This window comes from Neomonachus schauinslandi, chromosome 12, assembly GCF_002201575.2.
Source record: "Neomonachus schauinslandi chromosome 12, ASM220157v2, whole genome shotgun sequence".
Classification (NCBI taxonomy): Eukaryota; Metazoa; Chordata; class Mammalia; order Carnivora; family Phocidae; genus Neomonachus; species Neomonachus schauinslandi.
Genome location: NC_058414.1, coordinates 92389448 through 92410365, shown reverse-complemented (window position 1 = coordinate 92410365; position 20918 = coordinate 92389448). Strand labels below are relative to the sequence as shown.

Sequence of the window (20918 nt, the reverse complement as noted above, 5' to 3'; positions counted from 1 at the left end):
CCAAAGGTCATCCCCATATGAGACCAGATGTTTCTTCATATTCTTCAACCAGAATGACATATCACAATAGATCGAATGACATATCACAATAGATCGAATGCAGAATGTGACCATAACTGGCTGCTGTTAAACCAGTCAAAGAGAATTGCAGTACTGTTCTTCTCACTGAACCTTTTTTGGTTTTGAAAATATACTTTTCATTAAAAATGGGTGATCTATGTTAACATCTAAAGATGGCTGTTGTTTTATTATTTATGAAATTACTAAATATTTTAACAGTTTCCCAGTTATGTTTAAATATGATAAATACCCATAAATATAATCCACATAAAAATTCCTTGGGGTCCTCAGTAATTTTCAAAACTAAAAGAGTCCTGAGACCAAAAAGTTTGAGAACCGCTGCTCTCAGCTGAATACGGAATGTCCCCAAACTCAGTGCAATTTGAAACTTTAAATAATTGAATCTGGAAACAGAGACGCTGCAAGAGCTCTTGAAGCCACGTCTGCATAAATTCACTGAATCTGTAGCGGTCTCCAAAAGGGGAATTCCAAGATAGACATCTGAATTAGTCAAGTAAACATAAGGTTAAATTCAGCTATGATTTCTTGTAATAATAACTGGAGTGTAACACCCAGTGTTCATCACATCACGTGCCCTTCTTAATACCCATCACCCAATTTGATGAATCATTGAACATTATATCAAAAACCAGTGATGTACTATACCTTGGCTAATTGAACTTAAATTAAAAAAAAATAACTGGAGTGAAGGCAAGTGACAAGGTGGAAGGGGCACATTGGACTTAGAATTAGATTTGTACTCTAGTGTTCTACTTGACTCTCAGCCTGCACTTTTCTTAACCTCCTCCACGTCTCTCCATCTTTAATATTGGTTGGACTAGTGGATTTCTAATGCCTTTTTTGTTTCTAAGATTCAGTAATTAGAGCTAGCTAGGTTTGTTTCTTTAATATATTTTAATTGTTTTAATCATTTTATAAACAAGAGGCTAATTAATCATTGTAATCTGGATCTCATGCACATTTAAGCACACATCTTGTTACAAGATAGCAGTGTATCCTAGGAAGGGCCAGGCTGGCAGACACTAAGTACTGAAATTGTAAAACCTAAAATTAAAAAGAAACAATTGATACATGTTTTAAAGGTGTGTTTATTTTAACTAGTGTGGGAGAAAGGCTCAGTTAAGTCTCCGGGTTTTTCCTTTTTCAAAAACCTTAGTTTATACAGTTAACAGATTATTATACATAAAGTTTTATATTTTCTTCTAATTTATTTTTTGTTGATACCTAGGTAGATTGGTTCATCCTTTATTCCATCAAGCTGAGCTTTAATACAAGAGATTAGCCAGTAGTACACTTAACTGTTGAATAAATCCTTTTGGGTTGATACTGCCTTCAAAAACAAATATGGAGCATCCATAGACTAGTAAAGAAGAGTTTGGTCAGAACTAAAGTTATGTAATTCTCTGAATTCTTGTCAACCTTGTTTTATTTATCTTAGAGGGGAAAGAAATCTTTATGAAAATTTTTACAAATAAATCACTAAATTAATTGAGGATCAGTGATGCATTTCTTGTAAATAGGTGACATACAACTTTTCATCAAGCCATATACCAATAACAGTGGAAGTAAAACTAAATTTTAAAAAGATGTTTAGTTCTTTTTATTTATTAAATTTTACTTATTACTCTGTTCCTCTCAAAATTGTGTTCTGGCTTTTAAAATTATGCCTGGATCATAACCAGCCTCTCAGTATTCTAACTTGTTCATCACATCACAATTGTATGTGGTTTATTTTGTACTGTATTACTAAAACCAGTCAGCAATAAAATGTTTGACAAAAGCAAGTAGACAAAAATCTTCTCCTTCACCGCCCCCCCCACACACACACACACCATCCTTCATCAGGATCTCCCACACATCTTCTGTCAGTGGTTCTCAACCTTGGTTGGACGTTAAAATCATCTGGGGAGCTGTAAAAATCAGCAATGCTTGGATCCCATCCCCAGATTCTGTTGTTATATTATTGGGCTGGAATGTAGTCTGGACATTGAGAGGTTAGTGAGTACACAGGTGATTGTGATTTGCAGGTGAGGCTGAGTGCCATGGCCTGCCTTGTGAGACAGTATGACCAGTGACCACTAGTCCCACGCCCTCCAGCCATTTATGCAGTTAGTTCAGGTTTACATATCTAAGTAATGCTTTCACAGAGCTTTTACTTACACTCTGCAATTTCTCTAGTGAAACATTCTTCCAAATGAAACAATACAGAAAAATGCAAGGTGAAGAACTCTTTTAAGTTTATATTTAGCCGACCATTTATTGTATTTCATGAACACAGCCAATAAGAAATTAAGTGGTAGAATAGTGAGTAAAATGTATAAAAATGTAGCAAATATGGTTTGGTCTATATCTTTGTCCAAGAAGCAAGAGGCCAAGATTCTTTATACTGTCTTCTAAATCAACCTCCTCTCTCTCGCTTTTGTTAATAAAGCATCCATGGCATATTGATAATGCTTTTGGAAGCAGGGAAGGGGTTTGAGTTTGTCAGTCTTGAAGGTGCCCTGAGACGCAAACCATTGTACCAATGGGAAAACTTAAATTCTGAGGCATTTAGCGTAGTGGTTGTGCTACTCCCAAACATGTTAGGACCACAGATCTGGTATTTCTTTACTGAATCAGGAATGGGAAACGGTAACTGATTCTTGATAGGGCTAGTCCTGGGACAGACTCAGATAGCAATGACAGCATTTTGTGCAGAAAGAGGTTGGTTGATAAAATTATAAAGTCTTAGTAATACTGCCTCTTTCAGAGCTTACTGAGCATTTTTTTTCTTAATCAGTTTTATTTCTTTGCCCATTAATAAGAGAACTGATTGCATATTAGAGGGATTATTTAATAACAAAAGCATTGTTCTGGGAGTTGCAATAATTTGCTTTTCAGTCTTTTTAGTTGAAGAATAAACAAGAATATTTTTTGTGTGTGTGTTCTAACAGGCACCAGAAGTGATCCGAATGCAAGATAAAAACCCATATAGCTTTCAGTCAGATGTCTATGCATTTGGGATTGTTCTATATGAATTGATGACCGGACAGTTACCTTATTCAAACATCAACAACAGGGACCAGGTAAATATTTACTGTCTCTTGGGGTTTATTTTACTATTTGTATAAAGACTCCAGTTTGCTGTAGAAGTGTTGAGTCCTGAGTAGGCATGAAGGTTGGATATCTTGATCTTCGTTACCAGTTTTGGAAACCTTTGGAGGACTCTTGGCAGTGATAGCAACATGTAAGGCCTTCCTTGAAACATCAGTGCCAAGTGTGGTCCCGAAGTGCAGTTCCTGATGTTCTGACTAGACACTAGAGCTGCCACAGTGGAGATCGCCCACACCTCTTGACCGCACAAACCAGAAGAAAGAGCTCTGCTGCCGTGGCGTCTGGGCTTTGTGCCTTCTATTCTGTCACAGCTTGTGCTGAGCAGGCACTCAGCTATGCGCTTCTTTATGTCCAATTCTTTTAAATTATTAAGGTTTCTCCTTTTTTAATTTTTAAAACTAGGTAAATGGAAAGACTGATACCATGCTTTCATTTTTCTATAGTGAGTCTAATAGGAGGGAATTTTTTTACTTCTTTCTTCCTAAGTTCCTGTTCTCTGTCCTTCCCCAAAGTCCCTAACAGAACCTCATGCAGCTCTTTGCCTTTTCTGTCCCAGCCACATTCAATTCACACTGACCAAGAAAAAGGAATTGTCTTTACTGACATTATTACATTGTATACCTCAGGATTTAAAAAGTGTGTGTGTGTGTGTGTGTGTGTGTGTGTGTGTGTGTGTGGAGAGAGAGAGATTGCAGCAATTCCACAGTTAATAGATGATCGACCATATAAACTGTGGTTAAATAATATTTATATATATATTTTTTAAAGATTTTATTTATTTATTTGAGAGAGAGAAGGAGAGACAGAGAGCACGAGAGGGAAGAGGGCAGAGGGAGAAGCAGACCCCCTGCTGAGCAGGGAGCCCGATGCGGGACTCGATCCCGGGACTCCAGGATCATGACCTGAGCCGAAGGCAGTCGCTTAACCAACTGAGCCACCCAGGCACCCTAAATAATATTTATATTTTTTTGCTGTAGTTACCTGGGTAATTTGTTTAAAAATGGAGATGCTGGAGTGCCTGGGTGGCTCAGTCTGTTAAGCATCTGACTCTTGATTTAGGCTCAGGTCATGATCTCAGGATCATGAGATCAAGCCCCACTTCGGGCTCCATGCTGAGCATGGAATGTGCTTGGGATTCTCTCTCTTCCTCTTCATTTGCCCCCCCCCCCCCCCCCCCGGCCCCCTCACATGCATGCACACTCTCTCTCTCTCTCCCCCTCTCTCAAAAAAATAAATAAATAAAAATGGAGATAACTGGAGCAGATTCTAATTCCATGGAGTAGGAGCCAAGCACTTATATTTAATAAGTTTCCCAGGTGATTTTGATTTATACCAAAGTTGAGAATCACCAATCCAAAGAAAAAAAAGTGTGAATGTTTTATGTTTTATCATAACCTCTTAATCTAATGAAATGGTGGTGTGTTTTTTTTAATAAAAATGAGAAATTGGACTAAAGAATTCCTTGTAGTTATAAAGATCAGATTCGTTCCTAAAGCACATCTCTTAGCTCCTCAGGGGATGGCCATACCTATGTTACTTTGCAGAATAGCTTATCTTTTGTTTTCTTACTCTAGTGCTGAAGTCTGAGAAATTGCTGTCATTTTCCCCCTCTTTATCCTTCTGTTTCACTCTCTAACCACACTAATCTTCCCTCTTCAGTGCAGCTTTTCTGCGTTGGGATTAATAACGCACTCATTTGAGCTGGGTATATTGACACTCTGTCTTCTTTCTTTTCTTGGAGCAGAAGTGCTGTGTCATCTTAGAAGAAAATAACACACAACTTTTGTCTTATTTTAAGTGTATCTCAGTTACTATTACTGTATAATAAACCACCCAAAATGTAGTGGCTGAAGCAAATTCTGAAGCTGCAGTTTGGGCTGCTGTCAGTAAGGAAGGTTTATTTCTGCGTCACATGGTATAGCCTAGGGTGTATTCATTGGGTGTTAAAGGATCCACTTCCAAAATGACTCATTCACACATCCTACAAGGTGTGGTGCTAACTGTCCACTGGAAGCTTGGTCAGGGCCAAGAGCTGGGGGCCTCAGTTCTTCTCCACATGGGCCTTTCTGTGGGGACTTCTTCATAGAAAGCATGGACTTGGTTACAGCCTGGTGGTGGGCTTCTTTTTTTTTGTTTTGCTCCCGGTAGCTGGGTTCTAAGCATAATACCTCAAGAGACAAGAGATAGGAAATGATAAGTACCACTGTCTTATCAACACACAAATTATTTTAATAAAAAATTTTCAAAACTATGTGCAAAGCACTGTGGGATATAGAGGGATACAAAGATGAATGAAACACAGGCCGTGCTGTTAGTGGAGTTTTACCAATCTCTTGAGGCAGTGCAGGGGGTGATGAGCAGACACTGCTCCAGTAACACAGAGAGGAGTAAATGAAGGGGCGGAGATGCCGGGAGGGCTGAATGTGGATTGTAATGAAAGGAACCAGTCAGTCCCCAAATTTCAAATTGAACTACTGATTTTACCGCGTCTGTGCCACTTAAATCTTCTATACATGTATTATCCGGGTTAAATCTTCCCTTTAAGTTTAAATAATTGCAAAGAATGTGATTTCCTTTGTATTATATTAACATTTCAAAATAAAGCTATTATAGCCTTTTTTTTAGTGTATCCAGTGAAATCTAAAAGCCATTCTGACTTGATACCTACCATCACTTGTTTAAAAAATAGATTCATTAATTTTTGGAACTTTTGATGAAGTTCCATTTGATGAAAAATGAAGAAACATTTTTAACATATTTTATGCTTTCGAGGCTTTTACTGATCACTCAAGTTACATCTCTGCAACAAAAAATATGTATTTAAATTTAGAATTTAAAAAGGTTTAGAATTTAAAAAAATATGTATTTAAATTTAGAATTTAGAAAGTTTATAAGCTCTGCCCTGTCTGTAACAGGGGATCTCTTACTGGCTCTCTCCACCTAGCCTCTAGTCTGTGCATGTTGGACCTGTTCCCTCTAAGATCAAAACCCCTTTCTCTTTACAGAGTCCCAAGACTCCTAAAGTCTGTCTCTGTCTATTCTCAAAAGAGCCGAAAATTTAAAAAGTAAGAAATCAGAAAAAGTATACATCTCTGCACCCAAGGAAGACAAGCCTTTTTACTTTATTAAACAGAAAAAAAGATTCCACTTTAGAATCTTTCCTGTGACTTCAGTCTTTGAATGTTAATTTTTAAAATTCTGAATTATACTGTTGTTAATAATTATTAATATATAACTGATGAAAACGTAAGTGTTGATATATAGAGACATAGAAGGTAAAATTTTATTGGAAATGTGTGTCTTCATGAACAACATGTGGCTTTTCTTTTCAGTTCATTCATGTTTGTGGATAAATAGGCTTTTGCTAAAATGAGGTAGGATAGCATCAGTTCCTTTCCTTCTTTTATTTTTAAAGCAGTAAGCACTGAGAACTATTGTTCAAGTAGATACAAAGATGGGAAAAATCAGGCGTTTGTTGTACCCAGATGCACAGGTCAGTGGTCCCCCAGACCACACTCAGATTCAGCCATTCAGTAAGTCTCAGAATTCCCTCCAGGTTGTTAGTATTTAGAGTTACCATTTATCACAACAGCTGAGTGAAGAGGCACATAGGGCAGAATCCAGGAGAGTTCCACATGTGGAGGTCCCAGGTGTCTCCTCCCAGTGTAACTGTGGACAGCACTGAATTCTCCTGGCAGCCGTGTGTGACAGTGTGTAGAGTATTGCCAACCAATTCACTCGAATCCGGAGTTATCACCGGGGCTTGGGTTAAGTCAATATGGTTGACCACCTCTGTGGCTGACCTTACTTAGTTTTAGCTGATACTACCTGACTCAACATCCCTTCTATAAATCACTTTGATAGCATGGACTATCTGTCATAGCCCAAGGCTCCCAGGTAAACAAAAGGACTCTTATCAGGCAGGACAAGTCAGAGGTTTAGGAATTACCTCCCACGAGCCAAAGGCAAAGGCCAGCCCTCTCTCTGGGCAAGATTGATTCTTTACCATACATATATCATTCAGTTATTTGAACTCATTTCTAGAATATACCAAAAATGACATAATAACTTGTCAGTAAGTTTTACAATTAGCTGACAATTCAGTTAATTTTGCTGAAAGCAAAGAATTGGAAACCAGCTGTCTTGCAAAGGGATTTGCTACCCATTCATTAGAGCCTAGTTATATACCAGTATCTGGAAGTGTCCCATTGTTACCCCAGCAGTTTTACACCTTGGAGCAATGTGTACTATACTTAAATTTCATGTGGGTAGTAAGGGGTGTGCTTTTTATAAAGTAGGAGAAGGGCAGTTCTGACAGGGGCAATGGGAAAGGAAGATAAGCTTTACACCTCCACTTCAGTGGAGCTCGGGCAAATCAGCTTATATAGTTCAACAAAAGTTACTACAGCACCAAACAGGAAATAATAGAAAGTTAGGATATCAGACTTGACTCTCCCTTCAGTTTGTAAGCTCTGCCCTATCTGTAACAGGGGATCTCTTACTGGCTCTCTCCACCTAGCCTCTAGTCTGTGCATGTTGGACCTGTTCCCTCTTAAGATCAAAACCCCTTTCTCTTTACAGAGTCCCGAGACTCCTAAAGTCTGTCTCTGTCCATTCTAAAAAGAGCCAAAAATTTAAAAATTAAGAAATCAGAAAAAGTATACATCTCTGCACCCAGGGAAGATAAGCCTTTTTACTTTATTAAACAGAAAATTTAATTCCCAAGTGGTTTACCTTCTTTTTTTTTTTTTTTAGAGGAGGCTCTGATTCTCAGACCTACATAACTAAATGCCCCATTTCTTCCATTCCCTCAACAAACGAATTTAAAATGCAGATGCCAAAACAACTGCTAAAAGGTGAACTTTTTTGGTTCCTGCTACATATATATATATAAAGGACTTAGTGTGATGCCCAACGAGTACTCAATAAATTCCTTTTTTAAGTAGAAAAAGAGGCACAATCCAATGTGTGTCTCATGATTACCCTGGCAGTGGGAAATGGATTGCATAAGGAGAGACTGGAAGCCTGGGGAGCAATTAGGAGACCTTTACAGTAGTACACAGTCCTGAAGATTTCAGCTTACAGCCCAATTAAGTATTGGTTCCCCACGATATGATGTATAGGAATCAGAATACTAGCATTGTGTTTTTAACTTTATTGAAGTACAGTGTACATGCAGAAAAGTACACATAAATGCACAGCTTGTTGAATTTTCAATGTTTATGTATTTTTCAACTTATCATACAAGGTTGTATGATTTTTTTCTCTCCCCAGATAATTTTTATGGTGGGACGAGGATATCTTTCTCCAGATCTCAGTAAGGTACGGAGTAACTGTCCAAAAGCCATGAAGAGATTGATGGCAGAGTGCCTAAAAAAGAAAAGAGATGAGAGGCCACTCTTTCCCCAAGTAAGAAGCAGCTTTATATGTTACTTAAGAGGACAGACTAATACTCAGATGCAGATTTTTACATAGTTTCTAGAGGACACAGTTTGTATTTTGTGGATTTGGATTCCATGTGATTATGTGCAGGCATCTGATAAGTAATGACATAAAGATGATTATATAAAGGTTGAATGGTGGGATATCTAAAAACTCGGAATCCCAGTACAGAATATTCAGAAAGACTTCGCTTTTGTCTAGCAGTTCTCAAACTTTTTGGTCTCACAACCCTTTTACACACTCAAAAATTATTGAAGACCCCCAAAGAGCTTTTGTTTATGTAAGTAATAATTGCCATTTTAGAAATGAAAACTAAGTTTTAAAAAGTTTATTTAAACATAATAAAATCATTACATGTTAACGTTTATATGAAAAAGAACTGTATTTTCCCAGACAACAGAATTAGTGAAAAGAATGGCATTGTTTTATCTTTTTTGCAAATCTCTGCAAAAAGAAGACATCTGGATTCTCTGCGTTCATTATGTTGCAATATTTTACATCACTTAGCCTCTGAAACCTCCACTTACACTTGTAAAATAATGACAGTAAAAAAGGCAGATGATACCTTAGTGTTATTATGAAAATAGTTTTTCCACAGACTACATTTTGAGAACTGCTGCCTTAATTCTTCCTGGTGGTAAAACAAATTCCAAGCTTCCCTTTAATACTGGGTCTTTTGGAGGAGCATTTCCACCTGGGGCAAAAAGAAAAGGCACCTGTTGGCACTATCTGCCTTTCTCTGATTCTTGGAAAATTACCATTGCTTTTTATCTTTTCATAGTATAAGGCTGAAGCCCTTAAGTTAATCTTTTGTAAGCCTCAGGAACTGAACTAAGTACCTGAACAAGCTTAGAGAGTTTAGATTCTGTAGATATTGTAATATAAATTCAGTTTTTTATGATGCTCAGGAAGTTCCGGATAGCCCTATATAAATGGATCTTGATAAATCAGTATAGTTTTCAGGTGGGAAGGGCTGACTCCCATAATTACTCAGCTACCATAATTACTGAGTTGGTCTTTTGTGAACCTTATTATGCTTTTGAATACCCACTCCTAGCTGGATCTCTTAGAAGTCACTGTTAGAGGAATGAGTGGATCTTTTGTTCCTATGTAAAGAATTAAAAATAGAATTTAGAATTTTAACAAGTCTCTCGGGCTCTCTCAGGGTGGGTAGATACATGTTTTACATATTGGAATTCTAAGTTACTATTTCTCTGAGGAAGAGTAATTTTTTTTAACCCAGAAAACCACTGGCTTGAGACTATCAAAGTAAAAAGGACCAGTGTTGTTGGCCAATATCAGCAGGACCCTACACCACATTCTCTTTTCATGGTCCAGGTACTAGAGTTTCCTGTTTAATATGCTTGATGTACATTAATAATGGAAATTATATTCCTAGACCCACTTTTTTTTTTTAAGATTTTACTTTTTTAAGTAATCTCTACACACAACGTGGGGCTCAGACTTACAACCCCAAGATAAGAGTTGCATGCTCTACAACTGAGCCATCCAGGCGCCCCTGTAGGCCCACTTTTTAAGTGCTTTAAAGGGGAAAAATGTTCATATTTCTAAATATAAGTAATATTTTATTCTTTGCATGGTATCAGAAAATGAAATGCATATCTGAATTTTTCAGATTATTGAAGGCTACCCCTTTTAAGTATTATTTTTAATTTTTCATTATAAGATCTCTTTTCACACTATATACAAACACAAATTTCAGATTTATATGTAAAAAACAAAACTAAAAAATAGGAAGTCATTTTTGTAACCTTGAGGTATCAGGAAAGACTTCCCTAATAAGCAAGAGGCAAAATCCAGAAGTAATAAAGGAAAAGATAGCAAGTCTGACTACATTAGAAGTCTTTAAACTTCTGTGTAATAAAAGTAATATTGTAAGGTAAAATAATTGTAGCATGTATAACAAAGTGTAAATATTGGTATTATCCAAAGGCCTCCTACAAACCAATAAGTAAAAAAAAAAATCAATAGAAAATGAGCAAAGGATATGGAGCTGGTGATTCACAAAGAAATACAAATGGTGAATGAATTTAGGATGTTAAAAGTTCTGTGATAGTCAGTAAAATGCAGAGTAACAGTGAAATACTTTTTGATTTTCTCAGATTGGCAATATCCAGCATTGGGAACAGTGTTGGGAAGTAAGGAAGAGCCCTCCTTATAAATTTTTTTAACAGTGTTGTTGGGAATGTAAATTGGTTTGGCCTTTTGAAAGGACTTGGTAGAATTCATAAACTTAAAATATATATACTTTTTGCTCTGGTAATTCCACTCCTAAAAATGTATGCTGCAGAACCTGCTTCCACAAGTGCTCAGATATATACAAAAATGCTTACCATAATAGAAAAAATTAAAGACATAAAGATCAGAGTAGCTGTCTAGATAGCATGGATGTTAGTGAGGGGAAAGAAAAGCAATGCAGAAAAATATGTGTAGTATGATACCACTTTAAATGGTGATGAGGGTGGGGATGGGCTCTGTTTTCATATGTGCATGTTTATGCATAGGAAAGGTCCAGAAGAAAGTATAGACTCTTTAACAGTGGTTACCCCTGGAAGGTAGGACTTATACTTTTTCTGTATTATTTGAATTTTTATTTGTGTGTTATGCTTGTAATTTAAAATGTTTTGTAACATTGCTTCTTTGCCTTATACTAATCATACAGATTACAGTTTAACTTTTAAAAAAGTTTTGGTAGCTCAGAAAAATAATAATAGTAATGGCTGCTGAAGTTTTATTGAGTACTTACTATATGCCAGGCATCGTGCCAAGCCTTTTCCACGTATGTCTCATGATTATGAATATCCATTATCATACTGTCTGCCTTCAAGAGTCATAACCCATTTCTCTGTACCTTAAACTATGCGGAGTTTCTACGTTCTGTGTATTGGTGTCTATCTGTAGTTTGCCTGTCTTCTCCACTCTTGGATTGTCACCTGTCACTTCTCACTCCTGTGCTACTAGCAGCCTGGGTCATTGGGGTCCTACTTTTAATTATGTATGTGGAAGGCATTTCCCATTACTAAGTTTCTTAAGGAATGAGTTGCTCTGATGATTCTGTTTGTGAAGTCATCTAGTGCTTTACTGATTGACACTCCATCTTCTTCCCAAAAGGGACTGTGGTCTGTGAGAAATAGGCATATGATTGGTTTAAATTTTTTTATTTACTGTTCCAAGGCTGGCAAATGATCTCAAATGTAAATAAAAGCTAACTGTAGGTTACTTTCCCCATTCATTTCACAGAAATTAAAACTATAGGAGTAAAAAATAAATAAGTAAATAAAAATAAAGCTATAGGAGTTTGGTCATTTTCTTTTCTTTGTAAGGAAAAAATATCAGTTTATTCGGTATTTTTTTCAGACATTTAGGATAATACCAAAAACAGTGTAAGATTTCACGTGCTTTCTTGTAAAGTATGATGGGGATTTTAAAGATTAACACCACCTAGATTTTCATTCTACTTTCTTTTTTCTTTTTTTTTTCTTCTTTTTTTAGATTCTCGCCTCTATTGAGCTGCTGGCCCGCTCATTGCCAAAAATTCACCGCAGTGCATCAGAACCCTCCTTGAATCGGGCTGGCTTCCAAACAGAGGATTTTAGTCTATATGCTTGTGCTTCTCCAAAAACACCCATCCAGGCAGGGGGATATGGTGCGTTTCCTGTCCACTGAAAGAAGTTAAATGAATGCGCCAGTACAGGGGAGTAGGGACCAAGGAAATGAAAATATAGTTTGCTTATATATTTGCTCAATTGAATAAGATCTTTTTTTAAAAAGATGAACCAAAGAATGTGCAGGTTTTTAAAGACTAGATATAATTATTTCCCAATCTAAAGTGTAAACTTAGCATTGGATTTTCAATATCCAAGCGTTTTATAAAATGCACAGACATTGCTAAACTTTGCAGTGCCTCTTCCAGAGGCTTTACTTCCTATTCCAGATTTGTTTACTGGCTTATTCTAATTATTAAACTTCAGTTAAACTTTTCTCATGCACCTTTTGTTATTAGCTATCACATGTCCATTAGGGATTCCCACGAACAGCACCACTCCTGCGCATGGATTTGCAGGTGGAAGGTGACAGTAGATTAGCCTGTGTTAGGCAAGTTAATCCAAACAGATCTAATTTAAGAAGTCACTAGAGTTGGATAAGTTATTTTTTTTCTTAATATTTTTTTCTGTAACTATTTTTTATTACAATTTGGAAAATATGGATGTCCTTTATTCCCTCAAAGCAATAGACTGAATTTCTTTTTATTAACTATGGGTGCAGGTAACCAAAGATATTGCTGAGGAGTGACATGTTTGACATGAGTAATATGGTTGAACTTTGGATTTTTACTGGGCAAATATTAAAAATTGGAGTTCCTTTTAAATAATACTTCCCCACACGTAAAAGTTGAATTTCCTTACAAATGCATTATTTCCTCCTCCCCTAAAAAAGCTTCACAGAATTCTGTGAGAAGTTTGGGGTTTGTTTGTTTGTTTAGATATTTTAGTTGCCAAACAACCAGGTAATGGACTTCTTAAAAATTATTACTTTAGATTATACTTACCTCTCATGACGCCTGTTTTAACAATCACTCTATGCATGTGTCATAAAATTTCTGTGCTCCTTATATTCTTTGCCCAGCAAGGTTCTTATTATGAGTGAAGGCCAGTCTTTTTTTTTTTTTTTTGTAGTCCACGGTATGAAATATTTGTTAGTGCTTTCTAATACTTAAATTTTCTTGTGTAGAAAATGACTGTACTGTGGCAGTCAGTATATTCTTACTGTGAGCCAAAATCTTACTCAGAACCAAAAATGAAAGAAGCAGTATCACTGTCATCTTATCAAAGAAATTACCATCTCTACTTCAGAGTCAGTAGCAAAAGCCAGCCTCTTAAATACATTTTCATTTGTTCAGTTTGGAACTGTGATGATTTTTAAATATAACTGACAGTTTGGGGTTATTCAGGCACACAGACAACATCGGTGTAAATACCATACTTTGAAGCCAATAAAGAAGAAAATTGGGAAGACTTTAATGGTGATTTAGTTTTTAAGTGCCACAAGTAAATTTTTAAAATACTTTATTAATTTGAACGGATGAGATTTCATCCAGGAAAACTTCTCAGTAGGAAGCATTGCATACCTTTTGCCCCCCTCATCTGGGTAGTTTGAAATAAGTAATACCATTCATGTTGTTCAAAATTGATTCATGCCTTTCAATTAGGCAAGAGTAATGGAAAAGATACCTCTCTCCTGTTTTCAAAAATAAGAATGAGAAAGGCATAAAAGAATGGAACATGTTGGAAAACATTAAAGTGTAGGATTTCTAAATCCTCTAGTGATATTAAAGATATGATTATTAGTAATTACTGAATAGGGTCTTGTTTATCACAAACTGAACAGCAAACATGTAGCTAACAAAGTTTTTGCATTGGTCTGTGGAATGCCGAAAGGTTTGGGCATTTTAAGGCACAAGAGTCAAAGGATCTTTTTATTGATATAGCTCTTTCTATAGTTCCCCAGCGTACTTGTTTCACTCATATTGTCCTACTTTGCTCACTCCTCTTTTCACACCCCCCAACAACTCCCCACACTGACCACTGCCCAGCCTCCAACTATCTGCATTTGACTCCTTTCAATCTCTTTTGCCAGAGAGCATTGCTGAGCACTGAGAACGGCTCAGAAACTCCTTTATGCCTTCTCATATGTTCCCTTGTACCTCCAAAGGGTCACCTAGTAGTTTTCTTGCCAAACTGAGCCCACTGGAAGTGTTGGTGGAAGAACAGGAACAGTCTGGTAGGGCGAGGTGTTTAGGTGGCACGGATGCAGACAAGTAGGGAGCAGTAGAATGACATATGGTAGTGTAGTCTCCCTTTCTGTGGTTGGTTTTGTACTTCATTTTAGATATATTCTCCAAATAAAGAAAAACATCATTTTTCTAACCATACGTAGAGTTAACCTAACTAGGTAATTGAAACAGAAGGACGTTCATTCTCTTGTGACTGACTGCTTTTACTCCTAAAACGTCAACCCCCAGATATTTTTATTAAAGTTGATCTCCTTTTTCAGCAGGCACCCTTTTTGTAAAATTTGTTTTACATTTTAGAAGTTTTACTGGTCAATGATGAGGACTACGATTTTTCTTCTTGATTTTAAGTAGTTTAGGGATCACAGCATTTAATCAAATGCTTTAGGTTATTTTCAGATATTAAATATTGTCCTAGCCATTGACATACTAAAGCATTAGTTAAATTTTCCTCTTTAAATAGTGATTATTTAACACACCAGTGTAAATGGCCTCTGTCTCAAGTGAGTCCTTTAATTTAAGGAAATGAGCTGCTTTTTTTCTTTTTAATATTATGAAATGGGTACTTCATGACTAAAACATTTTGTCAGTTACAGTCTTATTAGATTGAGAATTATTAAGCATTTCTAGAGCCCTTTTTATTTTACTCAATTTTTCATCTCTCCTCTGATAATTTCTCTTAAGAATTTAAGAAGTCCAGTGTGTCTGTGCCAGAATGTTTATCATACTTTTGAAACTTCCTGAAAGGTCACCACAAAGAAAGAATGAGACTTACTCTGGTTTCAGGTGACTGCCCCCCCACATCTAAAACAGTGATTGATTTCTGTGCAAATCGATTTTTCATAGCATATTTTATCTTTAAGAAGATTGTTATATGTGTAGCAGCCACTGATACACATTCAATTCGGGAATAAAAGATAATAATTATGTAGTATCTTAAAACTAGTTAATAAAATCCTTAGCTTTCAAATAAACAAGTCTTGATATTTGAGGTATCTAAAATCACAGGGCCTTCCCAAATGTTCTCTACCTTAATCTTAAATAAAGTCAAATGGAAAATAGAACTTAGATTATTCTCAGCCTGAAAAAAAAAAAGCTTCATTTTTGGCCTCTGACTTTTCAGGCAATAATTAAGTTAATATACTGAGATTTTCAAAGTCACATAGTATTCTGGATATTTCACTTCAAATAATTCTTACCTCAAATAAAATAGGATAGGAGGTGGGATAATAGATAATTTCCAGATATACAAGAAGGAATATGCTTTTTTCCCCAAAAGCAGATCCATTGCCTGTTACCCCCATCTTTCCTTGAATTTCTCCATGATTTCAGGGACATATATAGAAAGAGTTTAATTTTATTGATCTGTAAACTCTTGAATTCTTTTTGTCTTTTTTTATTCCTGGACCTAAAGTCTGTTTATGGAATAAGAACTGCATTCCATTAGAAAGAGTAGACAATGGTAGGATGATCTTCAGGGTTGGCTTTATTGGTGTCTGATTTGGAGTTTCTTGGTAAGAGTTTGTACTTTGGGAGGTTGTTTTGTGGGGTTTTTGTTTTTTAAGGCTAACATTTAAGTTTGTAGAGTAGAACACTACAACAAAGTGGACTGTCTAATTATAACTAATGGGAAACATCTGAAGATTTTTTAAAGTTTTTTTTTATGTGGTATATAAGATTTGACAGTTTTATCACTTTTGATATTCTCACTTAATAGATTAAAGTCTAGCCATTTTTTAAAATAAAGATTTCTAAGTAAATCCTATTTTCACACTGACTTCCTTTAATGAGATTTAGATTCTGCAAGATACAGTGACTACTAATTAGAATGTTGAAAATTGCTTTAAAGAAATGTATTAAAATACTGGAAAAAATAGCAACCTTCAAACCATAATGTACTCAAACCATAAGCAAAGGTAGTGTAAATGTTTATAGATTTCTAGAGGCTGTGGTTATGTTCTTCATGTTTGGCTCTCCGAGGTCTTAGTAATGTGGCTATTTTTTTTCATCAATGCCATACTCCCTTCACAGGCTTTTTAACTTTAAATATGAGGTAACAATTCTTTTACCCTTCCTTGATCTTTTGACTCACAATACCATGATTACTTGCTTGGTAGAAGGAATCCTTAGAAAGAGATGGTATCACTATCTGCAGTCCAATTAGTAATAATATTCAGAATGGGAAAACAAACTGGTAATTATTGAAAATTATTTAGGGGTGTGTTCATTGTTAAGACAAACCACCCCTGAACTTGTATTTTAACGGTGCCATTTTCTAGCTGTGAGATACCAGACAAATTACTTCACCATTCTAAACCCCCAGCTTGCTCCTCCATAAATTAAGAGAAGTAGTAGCACCTGCCTTATAGCTATTATGAGGCTTAGATGCAAATGTACGTCAAGCATTCAGTGAGGCATCTGGCCTATAACAGGTACTCAAATAGTCACTAATAATTATCAGCCTGCGATCTGGGGGTTCAGTCAGCTAGTCCTTAGCAATCTGTTGTTTGTTGGTACATACCAGTGTCCTCTGGTAGTCAGCTGGACTCTACTGGCAGTCAGAGAGTGGACAGGTCACTCCTAGATGAAAGAGTGTGTTCATGTTAGTGACTGCTTGGACCCGCATCACAGGCTCTTATTATGGAAAACGGATGTTAAGGCCAGCTACATTCTGATAGTTGTCGGTTACTAACCAACCCCCAGAAATCAGCTAGAATGTATGTAAGAAGAAGAACCGGCCTCTAGTCACAAGTAGAAGCTGTGGACAAAATGCTGGGTGAAACATAATGGCACGAAGCCCTCAAATTCAGGAATGTTCAGCGACACGTGCCCCCATGTAATTGTTTGGTGGTTTGAAAGGGGAAATGAACTAGAAAATAGTCTAGATTTTCTTTCCTTCAGTCAAATGCGTAATGTGGACAAATCATTTGACCTAATTTTATCTTTTGCAAATGGGGGATATAATTCCTGCTTCTTCCTTTCTAATACTGGTATTATAATAATGGAAATGAGTTGATAACTGGGGATAAAGTATTCAACAAATCAACCTCACTATTTTACAATCTGTTTTTGAGAAATTTTGTTCATTGGAATGGTTTTCAGCATAGCATGTAAAACCCAACTGGGAAATTACCTGCAGATTCGATATTTAATTGATAGAACTGAAGCATATTCTACATATTATAAATTATTTTATGTGTTTCAGCCATTTTTGCTTTTAAATTCGTGATGATGTCGCTAGATTTGTAATAATAGTGAGTCACCTTTCAGTGAGGTTTCAGTGAGGCTTTTCTAGGTCTCTAGGTTATTTGAGATAACTTTTTTAAAATTAGCTCTTGTTCTCCCTCTACAGGAGAATTTGCAGCCTTCAAGTAGCCACACCATCATGGCAACATCTACTCTTATTTCTTAAGTCTTGTGTTCGTACAATTTGTTAACATCAAAACACAGTTCTGTTCCTCAAATCTTTTTTTAAAGATACAGAATTTTCAATGCATAAGCTGGTGTGGAACAGAATGGAATTTCCCATCCAACAAAAGAGGGAAGAATGTTTTTAGGAACCAGAATTCTCTGCTGCCAGTGTTTCTTCTTCAACACAAATACCACGTACATACAAGTCTGCCCACTCCCAGGAAGGAAGAGGAGAGAGCCTGAGTTCTGACCTTTTGATGGTCAGGCATGATGGAAAGAACCTGCTGCTACAGCTTGGGAGATTGGCTGTGGAGAGCCTGTCAGTCAGCTCTGCCCTTCTAACCACCAGAGCAGTGTGTGGCTGGTCACCTGACGGGGCAGCTGCAGTCGCCAAGCATCGTTCTCTTTCCTGTTCTGGGATTTTGTCGTGGAGCTCTTTCCCCTAGTCACCACCAGTTCATTTCTAAGGGATGGAACAAAAATGCAGCATGGCCTTTCTGTGTGGTGCATGTCCAGTCTTTGATAAATTTTTATCAGGTGAAGCTCTTTTATTTAAATGGAGAATGAGAGGCGAGGAGGAGATACGTTTTGGTGTAGGGGAAAAGGGAATGCTGCATCTTTTTCCTGACCTACTGGGTTTCTGGCCTTGTTTCCCTGCTCACTGAGGGTGTCTGCCTAACCAAGCAGCTGGAAAGTGCTGGCACACATTGCCTTCTTCTCTCACTGGGTCCAGCAATGAAGACAAGTGTTGGGGATTTTTTTTTTTTTTTCCCTCCACAATGTAGCAAGTTCTCAGGAAAATACAGTTGATATCTTCCTCCTAAGCTCTTCCAGTCATCAAGTACTTATATGGCTACTTTGTCCGGGGCACAAAATGCCATGGCAGTATCTAATTAAAAGCCTACAAAACTGCTTGATACCAGTTTTGAATGTGTGAGACATTTATGTAATTTAAATGTAAGGTACAAGTTTTAATTTCTGAGTTTCTTCTATTATATTTTTATTAAAAAGAAAATAATTTTCAGATTTAATTGAATTGGAATAAAATAATACTTCCCACCAGAATTATATATCCTGGAAAATTGTATTTTTGTTATATAAACAACTTTTAAAGAAAGGTAATTATCCTTTTCTCTACCTAAATATGGGGAGTCTTAGCATAATGACAGATATTTATAATTTTTAAATTAATGGTACTTGCTGGATCCACACTAACATCTTTACTAATATCTCATGTTTTCCTCCAACTTACTCCTACACTACATCCTCCATCCTCTTTCCAGTCTTTTATCTAGAATATGCAACCTAAAATAAAAATGGTGGTGTCTCCATTCATTCTCCTCCTTCCTTTTTTCCCAAGCCTGGTCCTCAAAAGGTTGGGTAATTTGGCAGCTGAGTTCCCCAAGTAGAGAATAGAGCAATTTTAGGTGTATTGGGACAGAGGGAGGGTGTGTGAAGCCTAACATCAGTTGTTTCTGTAGAAAGAGATGCTGTGGTATTAGAAACATCATTCTTTATCTTTGCGTAAGTGGAAAATAGAACCCAGTCGTAGCTTCCTTTGGCCTCTACTAAAGGGTGGCATAAATTGCAGTAGTAATAAAGAAAGTGACTCTGGATGTATTAATGACAAATATCTCCCTTATCATGAGTCTTAGAATCTCTTGCCAGGATTTAGGAATGTAAATCAAATCAAATGTACTTAGCCCAACCAAGCTTTGTAGCCAAGGACCTTAAAGAAATTAGACAGGACCCATAAAATAAATCAGGGAATTAGAAGTTGTTATTTAAAAATTTCAAATTGTAACTGATCCCACTATCTTCCAGCCTATTAAGCTCACTGCCATTCCATGCTTTTTACTAAAATACCTGTATTCAGAGGAAGGCCTACATGAGAGGTACAGACCTGTGAAAGGTTGTCCTAGTAAAATGGAAAATATCCTGAAGTTATTAATGAGTTTGAAAAGCACTGTATTCTTAAGTCCCACGTGAGCAGGGCAGTTTCTTAAAAAAGTCAGAAATTGCGAAGATTGGTGCTGATTTGAAGAGCGTCTTGTGCGTATTTTTCTTTTTAAATGTGTCCCCAGTCATGCTTTTAAAACTGGTTGCTTTCCCTTCACCAAGATCGGAGAGAGCTCGGTTTGAACAAGAGGCATGTCCTGTGGAGCCGTTGGAGCCTGCCGTTGGGTTGGCAGCTCGGCTGCAGGGCAGCCCCGGGGGCAAGGAGCCCCGCAAGCACGGGCCCTAGTGATGGAGGAAGCTTAGCGCTGGAAGGCCGGCACTTCTCTTCTTCCATCCTCTTTAGAATAGGTTGCTGTCTCACTTGAAAAGGGGGAGCAGACTTGGTCTCAGATGAAGCTGTGCCCAGTCAGAAGCCAGGCTCAGGGTATTCTTGAGAGATTTTTATAGAGCCCTTAAAAAATAAAATTCTAGTATTTCTCATCCCTTTTTTCCATCAAATAGTTTTTTCTCTAGTTTACAAATGACATGGTAAAGGGGTTTCCTCTTATGTTTTGATGTTTAGACTACAGATAGACTTGTTGAGCTCCTAAGAAGATACAAGGAAGAAGTCCTTGTTTGTGCAAAGCACTTTATGAATAATTTGTATAGACAGTGTGTGGCTGCTTCGCGGACTAGCCTGTCAGGTTGTAGTTACCTGTCTTTTCCTTAAAGTGGCTGCAGTGCCTTCTATAGCGTGTTTTATCTTGGGTAAGAAGAGGCGAAGCCTTCTGAAAAATCTGAGAGCAGACATAAAAGATTGTTTCAAAATATGTAGTATTCCTGATGGACTTTTTGTCATACAAACTAGAGTTTAGGGTCTAGTACTTTTGCCACTGAAATGACATTGACCAAAAGTAGTTTATAAAAGGGATTTGTGAGTAGAAAATCTAACGTGATCATTTGTACTTATATGCACCTTACAAGAAGATTCTGTCTAGCTGTCAAATTCTGGTTCCTGAACATCCAGTCCCTGATTGCACTTATGATCTTGTAGGATATACTGGGGCATCCTAGAAGATAAAATGCCGTGTAACACGTACATGTTATATTTATGTTGGTATTGGAAGAGAAAGAGCATTAC

The 20918-nt window shown here is 36.8% G+C and overlaps 1 protein-coding gene across 7 annotated transcripts in view; it reads left to right on the top strand.

Annotated features, from left to right (window-relative positions):
• BRAF (B-Raf proto-oncogene, serine/threonine kinase) overlaps window positions 1-19390 on the top strand; it is a 178717-nt gene extending 159327 nt beyond the window's left edge. For 5 of the 7 annotated variants that reach the window (XM_044920231.1, XM_044920230.1, XM_044920225.1 and 2 more), the window contains 4 exons: window positions 3015-3146; window positions 8449-8583; window positions 12130-12283; window positions 17781-17867. In XM_044920231.1, the coding sequence (XP_044776166.1) occupies window positions 3015-3146; window positions 8449-8583; window positions 12130-12283; window positions 17781-17803 (444 nt within the window). In that variant the 3' untranslated portion in view covers window positions 17804-17867. Of the gene's footprint in view, window positions 1-3014; window positions 3147-8448; window positions 8584-12129; window positions 12345-17780 lie in introns of those variants that run through there. The other 2 variants (XM_044920226.1, XM_044920228.1) reach the window with 2 other exon arrangements.
• The last annotated feature ends 1528 nt before the right edge of the window (window positions 19391-20918 follow it).